General features: G+C 49.9%; 1 protein-coding gene across 3 annotated transcripts; it reads left to right on the forward strand.

Moving 5' to 3' along the window:
* Window positions 1-1,671: 1,671 nt before the first annotated feature.
* TAPBPL (TAP binding protein like) lies at window positions 1,672-8,027 on the forward strand. 3 transcript variants are annotated; one of them, XM_075437975.1, is made up of 7 exons: window positions 1,672-1,871; window positions 2,412-2,660; window positions 4,618-4,902; window positions 5,355-5,696; window positions 5,881-6,204; window positions 6,928-7,017; window positions 7,260-8,027. In XM_075437975.1, exons 1-7 carry the CDS (start codon window positions 1,787-1,789, stop codon window positions 7,298-7,300), a joined length of 1,416 nt encoding a protein of 471 aa, XP_075294090.1. In that variant the 5' UTR covers window positions 1,672-1,786; the 3' UTR covers window positions 7,301-8,027. The 3 variants fall into 3 exon arrangements, with proteins under 3 accessions (XP_075294090.1, XP_075294082.1, XP_075294097.1); XM_075437967.1 differs by lacking the exon at window positions 1,672-1,871 and adding an exon at window positions 1,915-2,149; XM_075437982.1 differs by lacking the exon at window positions 1,672-1,871 and adding an exon at window positions 1,915-2,149 and having other exon boundaries at window positions 7,264-8,027.
* The last annotated feature ends 11,938 nt before the right edge of the window (window positions 8,028-19,965 follow it).

Here is a 19,965-nt window from a genome sequence, read left to right on the forward strand (position 1 = left end):
ACAAGCTGAAGCTTGGGAGGGTCAGGCTGAGTTTCAGGAAAAATTTTTTCATCAGAAAGGTAAAGGAAAGGTACCCAGAAAGGTGGCAGTATCTTCACCCTTGGAGGGTTTCCAGACTTGGTCAGACAAAATCATGGTGAGCTGCTTGAGCCAGAGGTTGGATCAGAGACCTCCAGAGGTCTCCTCCCATCACCACTTCTCTGACTCTCCAAAGTACACCAAAATCTGCCTCCCTGGCCTCACTCGCTTCCCTTAGCTGAACTAGATAGCCCTTTGGCTACTGGTATTGTCTGCTGCTGCTTCTCTCATCACAATTAGTATATTCTTCCCCCTTGTTGGCTAGGCCTCTCTGCCCATCGTTACCTCCTCATCTGTCATCAGGTACTTATTTAACTGGTCTTCATCTCCCTGCATATGAAACAGATACAGAGCCCTCCCCCAGCGGTTGCAGCATCACTGAATGGCTCTCTCAAACACCTGCACGATGAAGTTATATTTGCTAGCTAGCTTAGTAAGTTGCACAACTTTTTGCCAGAGCTGTTTGTTTTAGGCAGGCTGATCCAGCATGCAATGGATCGCAGCTCTGGAGCACGGAAGGGAGTCCCAGCTTTCGCAGACATCTGGAAGGGTTTGATTACAGAGAACAGCTTACTGCTCTGCAAAACAAAGGCTATCACAACTGCTGTGTTTGAGCCTCTCTGCAGGCAGTGCCCCGCAGCTCGTTTCACAGCCACAGCGCAGGCTGCAGACCTCCCCCAGCTCCTCTGCGTGAACAGCTAACGGGCAGATCTGCTGAAACGCAGTTTTGGCCCCACTGGAGCAGGGAGGGAAACAAATCAGTGGAAGGAGCCTTGCCTTAGCAGACCCTGCTGCTGCCTTTGCCTGGGGTGAAGGAGTTGTGCTCTGCTTCACTGGCTGATGAGAAGATGTGGGTGCCCTCTGAGAGCACAGATAATGCCGGATAATAACATGTAGGGCCCGGGGAGCAGAGATGAGCGCAGCTCAGATCGAAGGGGGCTGCCGGGACTCACAGGATGTGCGGGTAGTGCATGGTATTACCCCAGTGAGGCAGTGGGAGAGCGAGTCAGAGCAGCTAGCCGCATCTGACAGCTCAGGGCTCGTAAGTATAACTTCAGCAGGAAGAATTGACGTATCTTGTGGGCCTTTTCCAACGGGACTGAAGTGGTGAGTGAGGATGGGATTGGGATGCAAGGGGTAAGTCTGTATCAAGAACCTGTATCTGTGTTGGGTGCAAGGTGCTTCCTGGGCTGGGCGTCAGGAAGTTTTACTGAAAGAGCTGAGGCTGGGGGTTATCATGGTTTACTGTAGCTGTGCGTGCATGATCACAGCAGGCCACAGTGAGGGTTAAGTTGTATTACTGCGGGGCTAGCAAGACTGAGAAGAGAGGAACCGATCAGCAGAGAAGCAGCCATTTTCTCTACGTGTGTCTGAAAGATGGGGGGAAAAGGCAGTAGCTAAAATACAATCAGAGCTCACCCATTTCCCCTCTCGCAGCTTGTTTTTTATGCCGTGATGTTTTTCCCATGAAGCCAGGGCTGACTTGGCAGCCGGTGGTGGCACCACCCATCCCCGGGCTCGGGGGCTGGCTCACACCACCACCCAGCAAACCGGCTTCTACGCAGTTGAAGAAGGTTTTGCGGGGCGGGGGGGGAACAGCAAACCAACCAGCTTCCACCTCCAAGCCTTGCAGAAAGCTAAAGCTTTCTAAAAAGCAAGCGGACAGGGACGCGGCTGCTTGCAGGGGCTGCTCAGCAGGCCGGAGGGGATGAGCTTGCGCGCCGGAGCGCGGCGGGAAAGGCTGATGTGGTATCGACTTAAAGAGGGACCGGGCAAAAGCAGCCCAGCAGCAGGTTTGGGGGTGCTGCTCGACCCCGGCTGGCCGCGCCCCGCTCCCTTGCCGCCGCGGGTCTCTTGAGTGAACGCGCTCAAGGGCCGGGCGTTTCCTTCCTTCCGCGCTGCCAGAGCGAAAGCGAAACCAACGGCAGCCGGGCGGCCTTGGTTCCCCTGAGGGTTCCGGCGTCTGGAGGCGGACGGGGAGGCGGCATGGCCGGGGAGCCGGGGCTGCGCTGGGCCCTGCTGCTGTGCGGGGCCCTGCTGCTGTGCGGGGTCCTGCAGGCCGTGGCAGCGGGTGAGCGGCCGGGGCGGGGGCCGGGGATCCCCCTGCGCTCATCCCCCCACCCTTTCAGCCAAGGTCTCCCAGTGGGGTCTGGGGGCTGCCTAAAGGCTGCTGCTGTAGCAGGGTGGAGGGGTCCGCTGGCAGCAGGGCTGGGAGAACAACCCCGCCGTGGCAGCCAGCCCCCGGCCTCCCGATTATTTATCGCCATCCCACTCTTCTTCGTTGGTTCGCAGCGGGGGTCGTGCGTTCAGACGGTTCTTTTCCCTCCCTAAAGGGCCAGCGACAGCCCCCACCGCAGCGTCTGCGTTTCGCAGGGTGGACATCGCCCTGGGCTGCTCCTACGTGGGGGAAGAAGCGAGAGGCCTGCTGCGTGCCGCTGGCGAGGCGTCCTCCGAGCATCCCGCCGCCCTCGTGCTGCGGGGCGTCAGCGTCAGCGATGACCGGAACTTGGGTGAGGTGACTGAGTACAAAGTCCCGCAGGAAAAGCCTGACCCCTCTGCTCCCATCGTCTTTGAAGCCTCAGGTGAGTGAGAGAGCTGCAGCCGGGGTTTTGGCCACTCACCCGCACCGGGCTTCTGCAAGATTTTTCTTTAACTGAGTTTAGACAATTAATTTTTGTATGGCCACTAAAGCTATACACATGATTCCCTGAATTCCACAGTTTGGACTTTAAGAAAGGAAGTTTGTGGGAAATGTTAGAAAGCCCTATTGAGGCATCTCCTTCCTACTGGGTCTATCCTAGATTGCCTGTCTCTTGGGAAACACTTTGTCAAAAACAGGAATTCACAGAATTGCAGAATCACAGAATGGTCAGGGTTGGAAGGGACCTCTGGGCATCATCTGGTCCAACCCCCCTGCCAAAGCAGGATCAGCTAGAGCAGGCTGCACAGGACCTCGTCCAGGCGGGTCTTGAATATCTCCAGAGAAGGAGAATCCACCATCTCCCTGGGCAGCCTGTTCCAGTGCTCTGTCACCCTCAGAGGGAAGAAGTTCTTCCTCATGTTCAGATGGAACTTCCTATGCTTCGGTTTGTGCCTGTTGCCCCTTGTCCTGTTGCTGGGCACCACTGAACAGAATCTGGCCCCATCCTCCTGACACCCACCCTTAAGATATTTGTAAGTATATATTAGGTCCCCTCTCAGCCTTCTCTTCTTCAGGCTAAACAAGCCCAGCTCCCTCAGCCTTTCCTCGTAGAAGAGATGCTCCAGTCCCCTCCTCATCTTCGTAGCTGTCCACTGGCCTCTCTCCAGTAGTTCCTCATCTTTCTTGAACTGGGGAGCCGAGAACTGGACATAGTACTCCAGATGGGGCCTCACTAGGGCAGAGTAGGAGAGGGGGAGGACAACCTCTCTCGACCTGCTGGCCGCACTCTTCTTAATGCACCTCAGGATACCTTTGGCCTTCTTGGCAACAAGGGTGTGCTGCTGGCTCATGGTTATCCTGAGTATTCCACTACACAGAATTATTGCACCCATAAAGAGTGTTCCTATCTTCAGTCATGCGAGTGTTCTGTGCTAGCAGGAAGCATGGTGGTAAGTGGGCATGAAGGAGAGCTGTCCTGCTCAGAAGGCCATAAAGGCCTTAAGGACCCTAACCTAACCAGTGAAGAAGGTTCTTACTTCACTCGTGGGTGCCAACCTGCGGTCCAGCCTCTGTAGCCCTTGCATTGCGCATAACTTTGCAAATGGAGTGAAGCAAAGGTCTGAGCGTGTACTTTGCTGTGGTCTTGTCCGCTGCCTACAGTGCTTATCTTCAGGCGTGTGCTTCAGTACAAGCCTGTTTGAGGCCCTGAGACATGTTCAGAGGGGAACCTGGAGGCCCAGCAGGATCCGTTAGCCTGGGTCCAAGCTCTCCTTCGAGTGGTGTGGCTGGACTGGGCATAGGTGAGTTGAAGCACACTACAGCCAGGCTACTGTCAGGCATTGCAGACACAGAGTTAGTTTCCAGTGACGTCCATGGAAAGCATGCAGGTCACTAGGGATGCTTACACCTACGCTTAAGCCCGTGCTGTGATCAGAGGCACAGGTGCAGTGTGTCTCTGCAGTCAGCCACTCCTGCCACCCTTTCTTTCCTTACCTGGGATGCTTCAATGTCCCCTTTGTTTCTGGATTCAGGCCTAAACCAAATAAACATTGTGGGTCTTTACTGGGCATTTCACATACACAGCTTGCTTTCTTGAGCTAGCTAAATGGAATCTGTTCCTTTTATTCTCCTTTCCTAACACCTTCCTTTGCCCAGAGTGAACTCTGTGTGATCAGGCAGGATAAAATACAACCAACAGACTGAGGGATGTAAGACTGTCATGACAAACCTCTCATATTCTTTGCAGGCCTTCATCTGTTACGCCTAGCCTTGCATTTCTGGGCTCTGACTGACCCCTGCAGTGCATGATGCTTCTCCAAAATAACGTGTCTCATCAGCTTGTGCTTTCTTTCCCCTTTTGGATTCAGGCAGTCAGACCTCTTCCTCTGTCCCCACAGCACCGTCGGTATCCATCCCACATGCAGAGTCCCTGCTGCACGCCGAGTGTGATGGGGAGGAGCTGACCTGTGAGATCTCCCCGTACAGCTCCCAGCGGGCTGGTGACGGGCTGTGCCATACCTCCTGGTTCATGTCCACCCTGCGGCTCTCCGGCAGGATCAGTATCGCCCTCGTGCTCAGAGGACCCCACTGTGGCGGCTGGGAGGAGGAGGAGGAGCACGATGCAACACTGCACCCAAAGCTGAGGCTTCCTATGAGCAAGGAGGGGACGTTGCTGACCACAGGTGACCAGGTGGCCTGGGGTGCCCCCACAGCACTGGGGGACACAAGGGGAGGGGAGCCTGTGTCCCTGAGACCCCCACGCCCCACCTCGCTCCAGGACCTGAGGGCTGCCGGGAGTTGGAGCTTAAGGAAAAGAGGGTCACACAGATTGCCCCCGACCCTGTCTGCTCTCAGGGTTTCCCATGCCCCAGCCCCTGAGGATGATAAGCACCTTCAAGACCGTGACATGCACTTGGTGTCCACCAGTCTCCCTGCCCCACTAACACCACCAGGCTGGCTTCTTCCAGCTCTGCAGTCCACATGGCCCCTGGGGCAACACATAGGATGCCTGTGCCTCCTCCTCCTCCTCCTCCTCCTCCTGGTGGGGAGCCCAGTGCCAGCCCGTCCCGCCCAAGGGTGCCTTCTTTAACCACATCTGTTTAACTCTTTGCTTTGCCTGTGTTTCTGTTTCTAGTTGAATTTCAGTTGTCATCACGCAACACTTCTCTGCGCATGCATCTTGGTGGCTCGGTCACCCTCGACTGCCGCTTTGCCTTGGCTCCCAGCTCCTTGTTCTCCTCCCTGGAGTGGAGGAGGCAGCACCGAGGCAGTGGCCAGAGCCTATTCCGGTACCAGGTGGGGAGCACAGGCCCAGCATCGCAGCCAAAAGTCCATGTGGATGTGGCAGAGCTACTGGGGAGTGGAGACGCGTCACTTACCCTGCAAGGAGTGAGTGTGGAGGACGAAGGGAGCTACATCTGTTTGGTGTCCACCCCGCTGCACCAGGCCCAGCACATCATCCAGCTGCACGTGGCCGGTGAGGAAGGGAAATGCCTGATGGCAACAGCAGTCCCATCTCCCAGGCACTGAAACTTTGCCCTGCACCCTTACCCCATTGCTCCCAACACGCATTGACACAGTCAGCTCATCTTCTCTCCCTTGTGGATGGGGGCTTTTGTACTCTGCTGACAATAAGTCAATTCCCTGTTTATCTCCTCCAGCACCTCCAAGAGTTCGTATCATTCCAGCAGTGGTGTCATTTGAGAGAGACGTGACAACTACTCTGGCCTGCAACATTGCTGGCTATTACCCCCTGGACGTCTTGGTGAGCTGGACACAGAAGACTCCTGAAGATGATACGGAAATCCCTCTCTCAGATGCACATTTCTCCAGCCACCGGCAAAGCCAAGATGGCACCTACAGCATCACCTCCTACATCAGCATCAGCTCAGCCACAGCACGGGCACCAGCCACCTACAGCTGCCATGTCTCACACGTGGCCCTGGCAGAGCCCATCTCTGTGAGCACCCATCTTAAGGCACCAGGTAGGTGTCACGGGCAGAGGGGCGAGTTCTTCATCCTGCCCAGACCTCCTCCCACCTCATCAACCCATCGGAGGGATCAAAACCCCTGAGTCACATCACATCTGCCTGTTTCTCCATGCTTTCCTTCCGGTGTAATCTCATACCGATCCTCTCTATCCTCTTCCCTTTCCTTTTCACTTCCTCATCTTTTATTTCACTCCCTGAAGATTTTGGGACACAACTATCTCATTTCCTTCAGGGGAAAAGAGATTTTATGACCGAAAGTAGAGCAACAGATCAAAAATTGGTAGCGCGTGGGCTGGACCCTCATGGACAGGCACAAGAAAAGAGCCATGTCCCAAGGAGCCATGTCCAGCTGGACTTGATCTTCAGCTGAGGACCGATGCTGCTCAAGAGCTATAGTAAAAAATCCTTGCTCCCATTGGAGCTGTTGGGGTTCTCATTCTCCCTGCTGACGGGAGATTGCTCCTGTTTCTCCTCCTGACCCAGCAGGGAAAAGCAAGCAATATTGCAGTTTAACAAGTTAGGACACATCAGTCCAGCCAGAGTAACTGGCCCTGCGTTTGTGTGGCTTTATCTCACGTGTGTTGTGTCACATCTGTGTACCTGACAAGAGCATGCAGATGGTCAGTAGCTGGGGAAGCTCATTTAACTGTGACAACTCGCTGGCTCTTCAGCTGCTCCAGCTAACCTAACGCCACTGATCCTCCTCTTCCTCTGCAGAGCAAATGGGATCGGAAGGACTGGTGGGGAGTTTCATTGCTACCATCATCTTCATCGTTGTCCTCTTCATTGTGCTCAGGAGAAGAGCAGGTAGGAGTTTAAAATGCTGAGCCACTTCCCTCGTGGGCGAGAAGGAGCAAGGAGTGTCCTTCTCTCCCCTGCATCCCCGCTCAGGAGAGGTGGAGGTCGGGATATCCCAGGATCCTGGAGGGAGAGGTGGGGAGCGGATGAGCTGGAGACTCATTTCTGATGGAAGGCAGCATGATGTGATGTTTTACACCATTTTGGTCTTCCTGCATCTTGCTTCTTTTTATTTTCTCTCTCCTTTTCAGCTAGACCAAAGCCTGAGCAACTTCTAAGCACTTCGGAATAGAGGAAACCCTTGTGTCACCCACCTGCATTCCCTTGTCTCCTGTTCCTTGACACATCCTGCTCAGGAGAGCCAGCCCTGTCCAGATATTAACGGAGCTGTTGGTCGGTACGGAAGGGGTGGGGCTGCCCTTGGTGGCAGAGCTGAGCAGCCGTTCAGAGGTGGGCTCACACTAAAACACGTCTTCATCTTGGGAGAGCAGCATCAATAGCCACAGCTCTTTGCTGCGATGCTGCATTACAGGCAACAATGCAGACATTTTTAGAAGCACCTTTTCTCCAGTTTCAGGGAAAATTAAATTGTATATAGGTGACTGACTGTGCATGTGCATGTGTATATACAGATACATGTGTGTATGTGTACACGTTGTAAGTAGATACACAGCATTTACACGTGTATGTATCTAGCTGTATATAGGTGCATTTGGTTAATGCCTATGAGGCAGATGTTTAAGTAAGATATTTATGTATGTATGTGTTTCAACTGTGAAGTTGGGCAAATATGTAGATAAAATTGACACTCCAAAATGGTAAATCCTCAAAGAGAGGAAGTTATGGGTTAAACTGACCACAAATCAAGCAATCAGAAAAATGTGACTCTCCAGGAGAAAACTACAAAAAAATTTTTCATAGAAATTTCACTGCTCAACATTTACAAGGTGGAAATGATCTGTGGTTCTGTAGTCGTGAAAAAGAGACATGATTAAAAGCCTTTTCTGCCTAACATGGAATTTGAAGGTAACACTTAGAACTCTTGTATATAACCAACAGGGGAAAAAGGTAGAATGAAGGCGTGTATGGAAAGGAGGTATATGGCACACAATAAAAGTGGGAATTTATGAAGCATACAGAGCGATAAGGAGTGTTCAAAATAATCTGGAAAAACTGGATTGCTGCACGTGCTAACGGCACTTGGAAGGAGTTTTTTTTCAAAATATGTTGGAAACCAAGAAATGCTAGCAATGGCCTAGGCTTTTACCAGGTGGATATAGGTGAAACTGTTGATAGAAAAGATTTTGATGGAAGCTTTTTAATAAAGAGAAGGTAGTTTTTTGTATACAGAAAGGAACAGAAATGGGTATTCGGACTACGTGAGGATGGTAAACAACTTCCTAATTTATCTGCGGACAAAGGAAGTGTTTTAACAGCATCCGTTAAGCATAAGTATTTTCAGATCAGTAGCCAAGATAATTTTCATGTCAGAATCACAAAAGATTTGGCTGACAAGGCACCTGGTGGAGTTAGGTGTTTAAAAATCCTAGCAAAAAGTCCCAAGACCTTGGAAAAGCACATTGTGTCAGTGTTCACAGAGAGAAAGCAAGATGACACCAACGACTGTTAGATGGTTCCACTGTAATAATTGCAGGTAAGAGAGTGTGAAGTTATTACAAGTAAAAGGCTTCAACATGAAAATAACATTAATAATTTAGTATGTTTTAAAAAAAAGTTGTGAGAAACAAACCTGTCTTGATTCTTTGACGGAATAATACATTTTGAGAAAAGTACTGCTGCAGATTTAACAAACCAAGAAATCTGTAAATTCTGAAGAAACAATAATGGTGTATGTGTACACCATAATTTGCATTATATGGATTAATTACTAGCTAACAGACAAATGGCAAAAATTCATTGTCCAAAATGAAGCAGCAATTGCTGTTGAAAGCATGTGCCTCTCTGCAAGAACCATGCTGTTTAATGTTTGCATCGAGAGATCTACACATGTCACCTGGCCAGCTGAACATACCCAAACCAGACAAGATGCTCAGCAACGGTAGTGGAGTCTCCTCAGGTACTGGACTACCACGCTGTCTCAATGCCATTCACCCATGAACCTCATCAGTTGCCTGACCTGTGGGAACGTGTAAGAGTGACCATGGGCAGAATGCAAGTGCTGGTGGAAGCAGTTTTTGCTTGTGTCATTTCCTCTTCATTTTTTATGCGTTACCAATAACCAAGTATTTTTAGTTCCAACGGTTGTTTTCTGTCTGTGCATCTCCCATGCCACCCTGTGAAGTGAAGCCACTGTGTGGCTCTAGGGCCAGTGAGCAGAGGGGCTGAGCCCCACGCAGAGGGGGAAACCACCTGGGACTCGGGAAGGGGAGCTCCAAGGGACCCGTGGTGTCAATGCTGGTCCCCTCAATGCTCCCAGAGGCTGCTACACTGGAGCAGGACTCACAGAAGCTTTTTGTCCTGCCTGCTACATTCAGAGACACCCCCAGATAATGGGTGGGTATGTGGCTGCTGGCTCCTGTGCAGCCAGGGAGGGAGGACAAGTTGCCAAGGGCAGGAACCTCGCTGGCAACCACTGGAGAAGTTGCTGTCACCCGTGACTGACAACGTCAAGTTGGAAGCCCAGCAAAGCCTGGAGCTGCAACACCTGTCAGCAGTGCAGGCGCCCACATGGTTTTTTAGTATGTTGAAAGCTTGGAGGTGGTCCAGAGCAAAATGACAGGACCAGTTGGGAAGGTCAGAAAACACCTTATAGGCGGCACTTTGAGGCGTTACTCTGGTCTTACTAAATCAGTATCTCTCAATTACACCACAGCAAATACAGAGTACTGGTTGCACCGTAACTTGCAGAGAAAGACACAGTGAGAATCAACAGCTGCAAGTTATATTTAGGCATGTTCTGAGTAGAAGAAGGCATTATATACTCAATGATGAGGATGATTGTCCTAGCCATCTGTCAATAAAAATGGCAGACTATCTTTCAAGGCCTTAAAATAAATGCCACGTTACTTTTTTCAAGCTGTTCTTTAATAATAATTATAAAAAAAAAGTTAATGGCATCAGTTAAAAGACACTGGGGAAAATTCCGAGGCCTTTGATACCCATGAAGTGTGAGCTGGTGGCTTGTCTGCCTTTTTGGCCCATAAACTGACATAAAGGAAATTAAAAAATAAGGGAGAGATACAAGAAATGCATTAGGAGAGGCTGTATTCCTCATGAGGAGAAATATACTATGGCACTTGATTTTATTTGACTACCTATCCTCTGGTGCTCCCCACTAGAGTTGCTGTGGGGAGTCCACAGTTACTGTGTCCCCGAAGGTCTCCTGCTCAATTTAAGCCACAAAAACAAGTAAAGCATATAACCTAAAGCAGAAAAAGTAATACTTACTGATAAACAAAGTGATGCTGTGTTTAACAACAATGTTCCCCGTATTTTAAATATAAAACACTTCTTACAGAAAATACCACTAAGAGACTGAAAGTTGAACAAAGATAAACTCGACTGCATTATAAAGACACATACAAATAATGTTATGCATGCTGTGTCTCTAGGAGAGAGCCACACTGCCTTCCAAGGTCGAATGTGCCATGGCCAAGTGCCATATGGCATCAACGCCTGGCCGCGTGAATTGAGAAGCAGGAATCTGGTTATCATCTGATGAGCTGCTAGTTACACCAAGCCGTTATTAGGTATACTGTGTCTCTACAAATGAATGCTAAATGTAGGTGTTTTAAACAAGTTCTTTAGAAGAATTATTTGATATATGACATGAAATTTGATATGGATTCTGTCAATCTGCAAAACATAAGATGAAGTTATTTGCACAAGATTACTTAGGGGCTGTGGCTGCACGGTATTGTGAATATGGACAAGCCAAAACTTCTAATGTGGTATTGAAAGAGCAGTCATTGCAAACAACAAAGCCAGGCTCAAGATTATCTTTCCCACATAGGTTCCTCTTGTTTGATTATGCCTTTGCTCACTCAGTTTAAGCTAGCAAAATAGACCCAGCAGCCTACCAACATTGGTTTAGATGCACTTTATGAACATAGCTGAAGTTCAGGTGGTATGTGCCTCAGAGAGAGCATGTGTTAACTAGAAGAGACAGTGAAGCACCTAATGCACTTCAAGGCTAAAACCTCTCTCCTGTGGCCCACCAGGCAATGATGGGCAGCAACTCATTCAATCCTAGCATGCAACAGGAAACCGATTTCCACACCAACCGTAGAAATTATACCAAACTTTCCCACATCTCCCTCATCTTGATCAATGAACTGCAAGGAACCACTGCAACCTGCTTGGTAGGGGTGGGCCAGAACAAAGCATCAGGGCCAGCATTCACACTCTCCTACTGTGCATCTCTTCCAGACCACAAGCTTGAAGCAGCAAGCTCCGTTGCGAGAGCTTGGCTTCCCAGTCCTCCATTAGATCGGCACAGTGAGCAGCAGTGGGTTCACACAAGTACACAGTAAGATGACTCCCTCCCACATGGCTGCAGCTTCTTGAAAGCCCACGGACACCAGGTAGTTCTCAATAGCTGGATACCTCTTTTCATAGAGAAGGTCATCTCACAGCTATACAATGGCCGCTGCTTCTCCCTAGCACTGCCTGCAGAAACACTGTCCCTGGGCTTCTCTCTGTGAAAAGTAGGAAATGCTGAGCAAAGACATGTCTGCACTAGCACTGCTCTTCTTAGTAACAGCAATCTTCTGCATTGATCACTTCCTCTGGCCTATCCTTCATCTGGACTTCACAGACAGGAGCAATGATAAGCTACAATGGGTAGTGAATCTCCTGTAATATTCCGCACTCTCCTCCTGTCAAAAAAAAAAAAAAAAGAAAGAAAAAAAAGGAAAAGGGAAAAAGAATGGGCTTTTCTTTTTCCAAAGCCTCAAACTCTCTTGCAACCGCCCCCTAACTTATGTCCCACACAAAATCATGGGGCACATGCTTCCCTCCACAACATATGTGTCATGCTAAATCAGTCTAGCTCTACCCACTGCAAAAACATGCTTCTCCTCCCAGGTCAGCTGAAAATTCAGCTTCTCCCAGCACACAGAATGGTGGGTTCCCATGCATCTCCCTCAATGAATGATGAGCAGATGCTGAAAAATGGCAGATGCCCCCTCAGGATCAAAAATTAGCTGAGAAGCTCAAAAAGCACATCTGGAGTGGAGAGGGCTGATTTCAGCCTCTAGGACCAGATGTAGTTGCCAGCAGTTCCTGGTGAGTAGAGACAGCGGAGGACCGAGGACCTTCCCCACCCGTGTCCCCAGGTAGATGCAGTGGCTGCAGCACTGGGAGCTCCTTCGCTGAAGATGAAAATATAAAAGGGGTGGTACTTGTGGACAGACAGAAGACAACAGTTATGCTAGGTGTTGGTGTAGGCTGTCAATGCCAGGAAACAGGTCAAAACAATAAAGGCTGACAACACAGAACGGGAAAAAGAGAAGTGGCTGGAAAACAACAAGAGGTAGAGAGCAGGATGCTAGCAGCAGTGAATGCATCAGGTGGGAAAACAGGATTGTGACCCTGAGCCTTGGGATGTCACATTGAGAGGGGGAGTGAGAAGTAAGAGGGAACAGCAACATCGCCCCAGCAGGCACGGTGGATGTAGTGATGTAGTGTTACAAGAGGTGGCAGAAGAGGTTAGCGATGACAGAGTAGTGGCACAGGATTGTATAGTACAGTAACGTTATGTGGTGGGTCAAAGCAATGACTGTCAGTGAAGCAGGGCAGTACCAGACAATGCTGATGGACAGCCAAGGAGACGTCCGCATAGGTTGGGCCAACGATGATAAGGTGCAGAAAAGGAAGGGAAAATGACAGCAAAGGCAGGAAAGACAACACGTCGTCGTTTTAAGAGTTTGCGGACTGACTTCAGCCTCCTGTGCTGCAAACTGTCTAACATGAGTCATCTTCTGGGAGATATATAACTTGCCAGCACGTATTTCAGTGTCACTAGGCAATGCAGGCCTTCGCACCGCCATCGGGCGCAGTTCGTGAGGAAGGAGGGCACGGTTTTCTTCTCTATCTGAATTAATTTGTTACTGTTCTTTCCATTCAGCTCACTTTCCTTCCCCTCTTTTCAACAGTATTTTTCACCATCTTCTTTTCCCCTTTTCCAAATGCTTCTGAAGTCATGGGTTTGCCTAGTATTGATTTCTTTATGAATTGCTGTTTTTCTCTATTTTATACTTTTGTATATACCTAAATCATTCTCACTGACCTGTCCTCCCATGAAATGCCATCAACATCTTAAGTCCTTAGCATGAAAGATCAATTGCCTCAGATGGTAAATATGCACAGCCTCACACCAGGAGGTATTCTGCAAATACTTTGAGATGCTTTACTGGCAGGGGATTTGGAAGGCAAAATGTTGTAGACTCTGTGAGGTGGACCTTCAAGCTACAGGGGAAGATTCTCTAAAAAACAACCCAGGAACCCCATGTGTCTTACTTAAGGAAAACCCCTTCCTGAACCCAAAATTTGCCCAGGAGTATAAACTTCTTGATATGTGAGGTGTATCTGAAACAGCTGCAGTAAAAGAAGAGGTGACAGAATGGGACAGTGACTGTAGGGAAGAAATCTCACACTTCTCAGTATCACTAGAAGTGGTCAGATGGCTTGACTAAGATTCATGTTTTGATGGCCAACCTCTTCTGCTTAAAAGAAAGGATGAAAAGAAAAAAGAAAAAAAAATCAGATACGAATCCAGACATTTCAGGGCCTACAGGGGATAAACCTCAGATTACTTCATTATAAAAACCAAGACAATGCCAAACAGTATCTTATCAGCTAATCCTTAACTTGAATTTTTCAAGCTATCTTGAAAAAAATTTAGGTTCTTTGCATCATGGACCATTCCAGAGCTTCACATCACTGCTAACCTGAGATCTTGTGTGGGAAGACATAAAACCTCCAAGCAGAGGAATGAACTGGACATGTCTGAACAATTAGAAAGGAGATGGGAAAGGGGGGGGATGCCTTCTGCTCTGCCTTTTGAGAAGGGTGTGGTGGGAAGTGTTCCCTCAAGGCATTTGGCTATTAAATCTGGCCTTACTCATAAAAGAAACAGAATTTACAGATTAACTTATCTTCTTAAAGGCTTACTTCCCTGTGGATTCCCTTTTTGAGAGCATAGTTTTGGCCCCCAAAAGCAGGGGCTCTGTTGGACCCCATCAACAGAGCAGAGCTGAGAAGCAGAAGCAACACGAAACCACTGAGGTGGGAGTGACTGAGGGGGGTACCTGGAGAATTACATGAGGCAGCATCAAAAATGGGAGGTAAACATAAACCACATTGTCCTAACGTCAGCTCTAGTAAAGCTCCAGGTGGGCATCAGCAAGCATCTGTGCCCAGCAAGCAAATGCCTGCCGTGCCGGGTGCTGCGCTGGGCTCGGAGGGTGACCAAGCCCAACCCTGCGATCTCCATCGGCCGGGGAGCAGCAGGTGTCGGGAGAAAAACTGGTCTGAGGTGGCTGCATCTGCCTCGAATTTCCAGGAACACGCAGGAGAGATCATGAAAGGGGTGGGGACACAAGCCTGGGGAGTCAGGTGGCTGCGATAATAGTTATATTGTTAGGGCTGGAATGAGGAAATTAAAGATTTCAGCTGGGGAGAACAGGGCACTGAGGGGGGAGGAACTCAAGGAGACTCCATCTTGATCTCCCCACTCATTAGTTGCCCCTCAGTACAAAGCAGATGAAGAAATCACTGGTGTTGACATCCAGTCCTATAGCTTTGCTCTCTGCTATTTCAGGCGGGCATTAATTAGCCTTAGCTTAGCTATGCCAGTGGGCGGGAGTTTTCATCCGGCCATTTCCACAGCCGATCCTCTTGCAAGAGGGCTGGGTTGAGATCAGTATCTGAGGAGCTGTCGATCTGGCTGAGTGATCCTACGTGAGACCCTGGGTTTATGCAGCAGGGGCAGAGCTCAAAGGCTCATCCATTTTCAGTGCTTGGTGATTTTCCCACGGAGGACAGGTCACTAGCGGTGAAGGTGGCTGCTGACTCGGACGCAACGTGGTATGGCTAACACACCATGGGGTCTGGATCACCGGGCTGCTTCAGCACCCCAAACTGATTCAAGAGGTAATATCCCGTGTCCTGCAATACAGGCAACAGATGGGAGAGTGCTACATCTTTCAGGAGCTAACTCAGATTTGCCAGCTGAGGCAGAGCGTGAGCAGCTGCTGTACAGGCTCTCCTCCGGGCTCCGAACTGCATTGCAGCGTGCAGACAGCAACGAAAGAGGATCCATACAGGTCTTCTGAAGTTCACTCATGCTAACTTCATTCTCCTAGGAAGAGAGACTGGGTTCCTTCCACACAGTTTCCAGTAGGATTTGTTCAGTCCTACAACATTATTTTCATGAGCTCTACCCTAGCCTTCCACCTTTCATGCTGAAATATAGGGATAACACATGCTGCTTTGGTTTTTCCCTCAGGGCTCCCTTTTGCATCACCAGAACGGCTCCCTGCAGGCACTCTGCTCCTACAAGGTACATATGAATAAATACACTGAAAAGCAGCCTCCTCGGGACAGAAAGGTGCGGGACTGCGTACACGGACACGCTCTTGCTGCTGTAGTAGCACTGGCTATTTGGGACAGACACCACTGCTGCCTGGCAGGTTACATCAGTAGCAAGGGAGAAGGCGTTCAACAGCCCATTAGGCTGGTTTGCAAATCCCTGATGGCTTTTTAATAACGATCCTCTTCAGAGATCACCACCTCTGCCTCAAGGGAGTCCACAAATCCTGGGTAAGTAATTCCCCACTGAAAATCGACAGCGATACGAAGCGTAGGCTCACATCTACCCATCTTTAGCAGCTACTAGGCTGGTATTTCTTTGGCCAAACACTTCAGTTAAACTTAAAGCACGATCCGTGCTGCTATTCTTTGACAGCACATGTTGCCAGTTTTAATGCAGAAAAGTATAATCAGCTGTAGCTAACCCAGAATAATCACTAGCTTCTGCCTTGCAGTAGAAGGAAAACAATGGCATATATGGATATGCAAAAGAACTAAACTGATCAAGCATCTTTCGAGTAGTTCAAAAACATACATAATTTGTTACATTTGGAATCCAGACCAGAAGGGGAGAGACCTTTCCTTTTTTTCCTTACCACAGTAGCAGCGTGTTGAAAAAAGTTTGTTCTATTTTAAAATGTTGTGTGCATTACAGATCACTATCACATTCCTACCCAGGCAGATAATAGACATAGCTGGTAAGGAAACATTTCAAATTTGGTGCCATAAAAATGATTCATGTTTACTCAAAGGTTGCTGAGTAGCAATAAAAAGCAATCATGCATTCAGCTTGTGAAGATATAATATGCAGAAGCACTGCCCAGAACAACAGGGCACTTCCCATTTCAACAGTGAAGGACCTAGCGACAAGCATCTGAAAGAAAAGGATCTTTCCAGTACAAAGCTCCTGGGATTCAAAACGTCGTTAGAGGTGAAGTAAATACTATGAATCAAAACTTCCAAAAAGGATTTGTGGTGCCTGATGGGAGATCTTTCATCCTAACGCAAGACTTGGGATTTCAGAAGACCATTTATCCTGTAATTGCTGAGCCTGAATGGGGGTGGGGGAAATAACCACCCGTGTCAAAACCAGTTCCATCAGGTGTGACTCGCCTTGAAAGGTGGATACATCGAATAAATACCCAGAAACTTGTGGATGGGCTCAGAGACCCTTGTGGTGAGGGAAGTTTGAGACAAGAGTGTACCTAATCACTAAATGATCAACAGGAGCTGTTTTTGCAAAGTACACGAGTAATTCCATGTCACTACCTGCTGTCACAGTGAAGCATGCCTGGGGAAAATGGTACCGTTTATGACTGATGGTCTCTGCCAGAAGATGGTCACTTATATTATCTAGTTCATCTACACATTGGGAAAAAAAAATCAAATGAAAGCTGGGAGGATGAAAATAATTTTTTTTAAAAAAGAAAAACTGAAGCAAATTCTGGTATTCTGCAAATGGAGATTGAGACTGGCAGCTGAGAAGGCAATGGGAGATTTGTTGTTTGCATCGTTTCTAAAGTATTTGGGGAATCAAGCAGGAATTTTGGTGGTAGAAATGTTAAAAATCAATTTTTGCTTCCTTTGTGAGTTGGCAATCAATCTGCAGCACATGTACGGGACCACAGGAAGGTAAGGACTTTTTCAAAGCCATGGCCGAAGCGTGATATTCACATGACTGAAACGACTGGACGTCACCTCAGGGCTGATACGTGCTCTGAGGTGTGCCACAACAGCAGATAGCGGACAGCAGCCTGAGCAGCTCACCGGCGGGAGAAAGAGGGAAAGGGGAATTGTTTAGATCACTGCTGACACAGTAGCTGGAAACAGTGAAAGAGCTAGAGAGCGGTTTTTTAATTCTTTAGGAAAAAAAATACAACATATGCTAAAAGTCTTCTGAAAAATAAAACAAATATGTATCTAGATGAGCATATAGAGATACATAGAGATATGATCTATCATTTTTACGCACATAACAATAAAACATACAATACATGCACCCACACCCAAATTATCTGCTATTCTTGTCCAAACTGGCAAAGGCCAGAAGTTCTCCCAAACAACACGGTGATGGAAATTGTCAGCCATGACAAAATGGTGAGAAAATTGCTTTAGACTGTCATTCGCATACAGCAAATTGGTCCAGATGTTTGGGTTTTTAATTATTCGTCAAGTCAAAAGAAATCAGAAAAGGTAAGTTACCTTTGTCTCACACCCAGCAAGAAGGACCGTGTTTCTGAATTCATTTGCAAAGATCGGTTGAAGACAGTTTGAAATGTTTTTAAACACTGTGGAAATCAGAGAAAGCCTAACTGTCAGCAATACCAAATTCAGCTGTGGTTGCTTTGTGGGTGCTGTTAACTTGAGTGTAAAATGGGCATTTTCAGGGGCAAAATCATTTTTGTCATTCCAGTAAGACACAGGCACAGTTCCAGTAAACGAGAGGCTGTTTTGGAGGACGGTCCATTAGTGTGACTGAGTAATTTCAGGAAATTACAGTAATGTAAGTCAGACAAGTTATAAACACGCTTTGCATGAAGTGACTGTGTTGTAGCTCCGTAGGTGACACTGGGAATCGTAAGCGCCGACGCTGAGTAGGTGTTTGTACCTCTACATGCGTTCAGAGTTTAAGGCACAGGCTATACGGCTGGGTCAAAAGGCTGATGATGCTCATCTTCAGGGATCCTTCACGTGTCTGGGTGCACAAAATGGCACAAATCAGAAGAGCTCACATCCCTCTGCTAAATGGCATCTCCTGTGGCACTGCCCCAGACAGGATACGGAGCTCACAGACCAGCGGTCCGACCCAGGAGGGCATTTCCAGTGCTCTGTGGAAGCTGCTTTGTAATAGGCATTCGATACGACTTTAATTCATTTCCCCCACCCCTCCTGCTTTTTGCAACTCATCTTTGATGAAAGTTCGGAAATACATTGCCTGAGATATAATGAAGCTTAGAACTGCAGAAGGAACGGTGCTCTTGCTTCGCGTCGCTTTTTGGGATGGGACGGAGCGAGGGGAAAGCTCTGAAGTCGTGGCTGCAGGTTTGTAGCAAGCAGCCGTCACAAGGCTGTTCCTGGCACGCTGTCGCTTCACTGCTGGCCTCAGAAATGTACTCCTTGCTGTTTTCAAGCACGGTATTGTGCAATACGCAGAGCTGCAAGTGGCTGTGTCACTAACCAGACCACTGCTAACTCCAGCAAGGACCGAAATGCAGTGCCAGATGTCGGGGCCTGAACAAGCACCGATCTCAGGGAGGGACTCGTGAAGGAAAGCAAGAAGTGAAAACTTCAGACAGCACTAGTTTGGGAGAAAACCACTTGGAGGAAGGACTGGGAAAGCGGTTCTGCTCTTACAGCGGCAGAGGGCTGCTGGGGACTCCTATTGCGTTTGGGTACGGGCGTTGATTTCTGCGGTCTGAGGAAACGCCGCAAGGCTTTGGGTGATGACGGGAGGCCTTCATTTCCCAGGCATGGATGGGTGCAACGCGTCCCCACTCACACCTGGGCCAGGCAGCTCCCGACACGAAGCATTTCTTCAGCTACCGAACCAGCAAAGCCCACGCTACCTCACGCGTCTCACCCAGACCACCACCCCTCTCCGCTCCAGCCCCGTCCCTCTCGCAAATCCCACCCCACAGCCCCCATCCACCGGGGCTTTGCCCTTGGGAAGCACGACTTGGCGACGAACCCCGCAGACGATGCCGGGGACCGAGGAGAGGGGCGGGGGGGGGTCCCAGACGAGCGCTGCCAACTTTCGGCATCCCCTCGGCTCCCCGGGACGCCGCGGGGGCCGGGGGAGGAGGAGGAGGAGAGGAGCAGGGAACAGGCTGTTCGGCAGCCGTACCCGGCCGGGCCAGGGCTCCCCTCAGGGAGGACGGAGGGACGGGGGGGGGGGGGCTGCGGCCCGCCGGGAGCGCGGCGGCCGCGCCTTGACCCCCGCCGGCTCCGCCAAGGTCGGCTCCCGGCGCGTCCCCGGCCCCCTCGGCCGCCGTGCCCGGGGCGGACACCGGAGAGTGTAAAGAGGCTTTTCTTCCCCGGGAGCGGCGCCGGGGGGAAGGGGCCGGGGGAGGAGAGGGAAGGAGGGGCGGGCGGGGCGAGGCTGGCGGGGCAGGGGCCGGGCGGGGTGCTGGCTCGAACTGGAAAGGAACCGGTCCCAGCCCGGCCCGGGGAGGCTGCGGGAGAGCCGAGCCGGGCGGCAGCGCTCGGGCAGAGCGTACCAGCCCCGGGCCGAGCAGCCGCCGCCCGCCGCAGGCACGTCAGCCCCGGGGGGTGGGGACACGACAGCGGGAGGGGGATCTTCCCCCCCCCCCCCCGTGTCACCTGTGGGTGGGGGGAGGGCTGGGGGTCTGCAACCTGGGATGGGGGTGAGGGAGGAGGGGGGTGCGGGCTTCCAGGTTTGGGGCA

This window comes from Opisthocomus hoazin, chromosome 1 (assembly GCF_030867145.1).
Source record: "Opisthocomus hoazin isolate bOpiHoa1 chromosome 1, bOpiHoa1.hap1, whole genome shotgun sequence".
Taxonomy (NCBI): Eukaryota; Metazoa; Chordata; class Aves; order Opisthocomiformes; family Opisthocomidae; genus Opisthocomus; species Opisthocomus hoazin.

What these genes read in the sequence shown, in the direction of transcription:
- TAPBPL (XM_075437975.1), top strand. Translation starts at nt 1,787, where the DNA reads ATGAGCTTGCGCGCCGGAGCGCGGCGGGAAAGGCTGATGTGGTATCGA. An exon ending in CATCCAGCTGCACGTGGCCG is followed by an intron (nt 5,697 to 5,880) that starts GTGAGGAAGGGA and finishes TATCTCCTCCAG; the next exon opens with CACCTCCAAGAGTTCGTATC. An exon ending in TGTGCTCAGGAGAAGAGCAG is followed by an intron (nt 7,018 to 7,259) that starts GTAGGAGTTTAA and finishes TCTCCTTTTCAG; the next exon opens with CTAGACCAAAGCCTGAGCAA.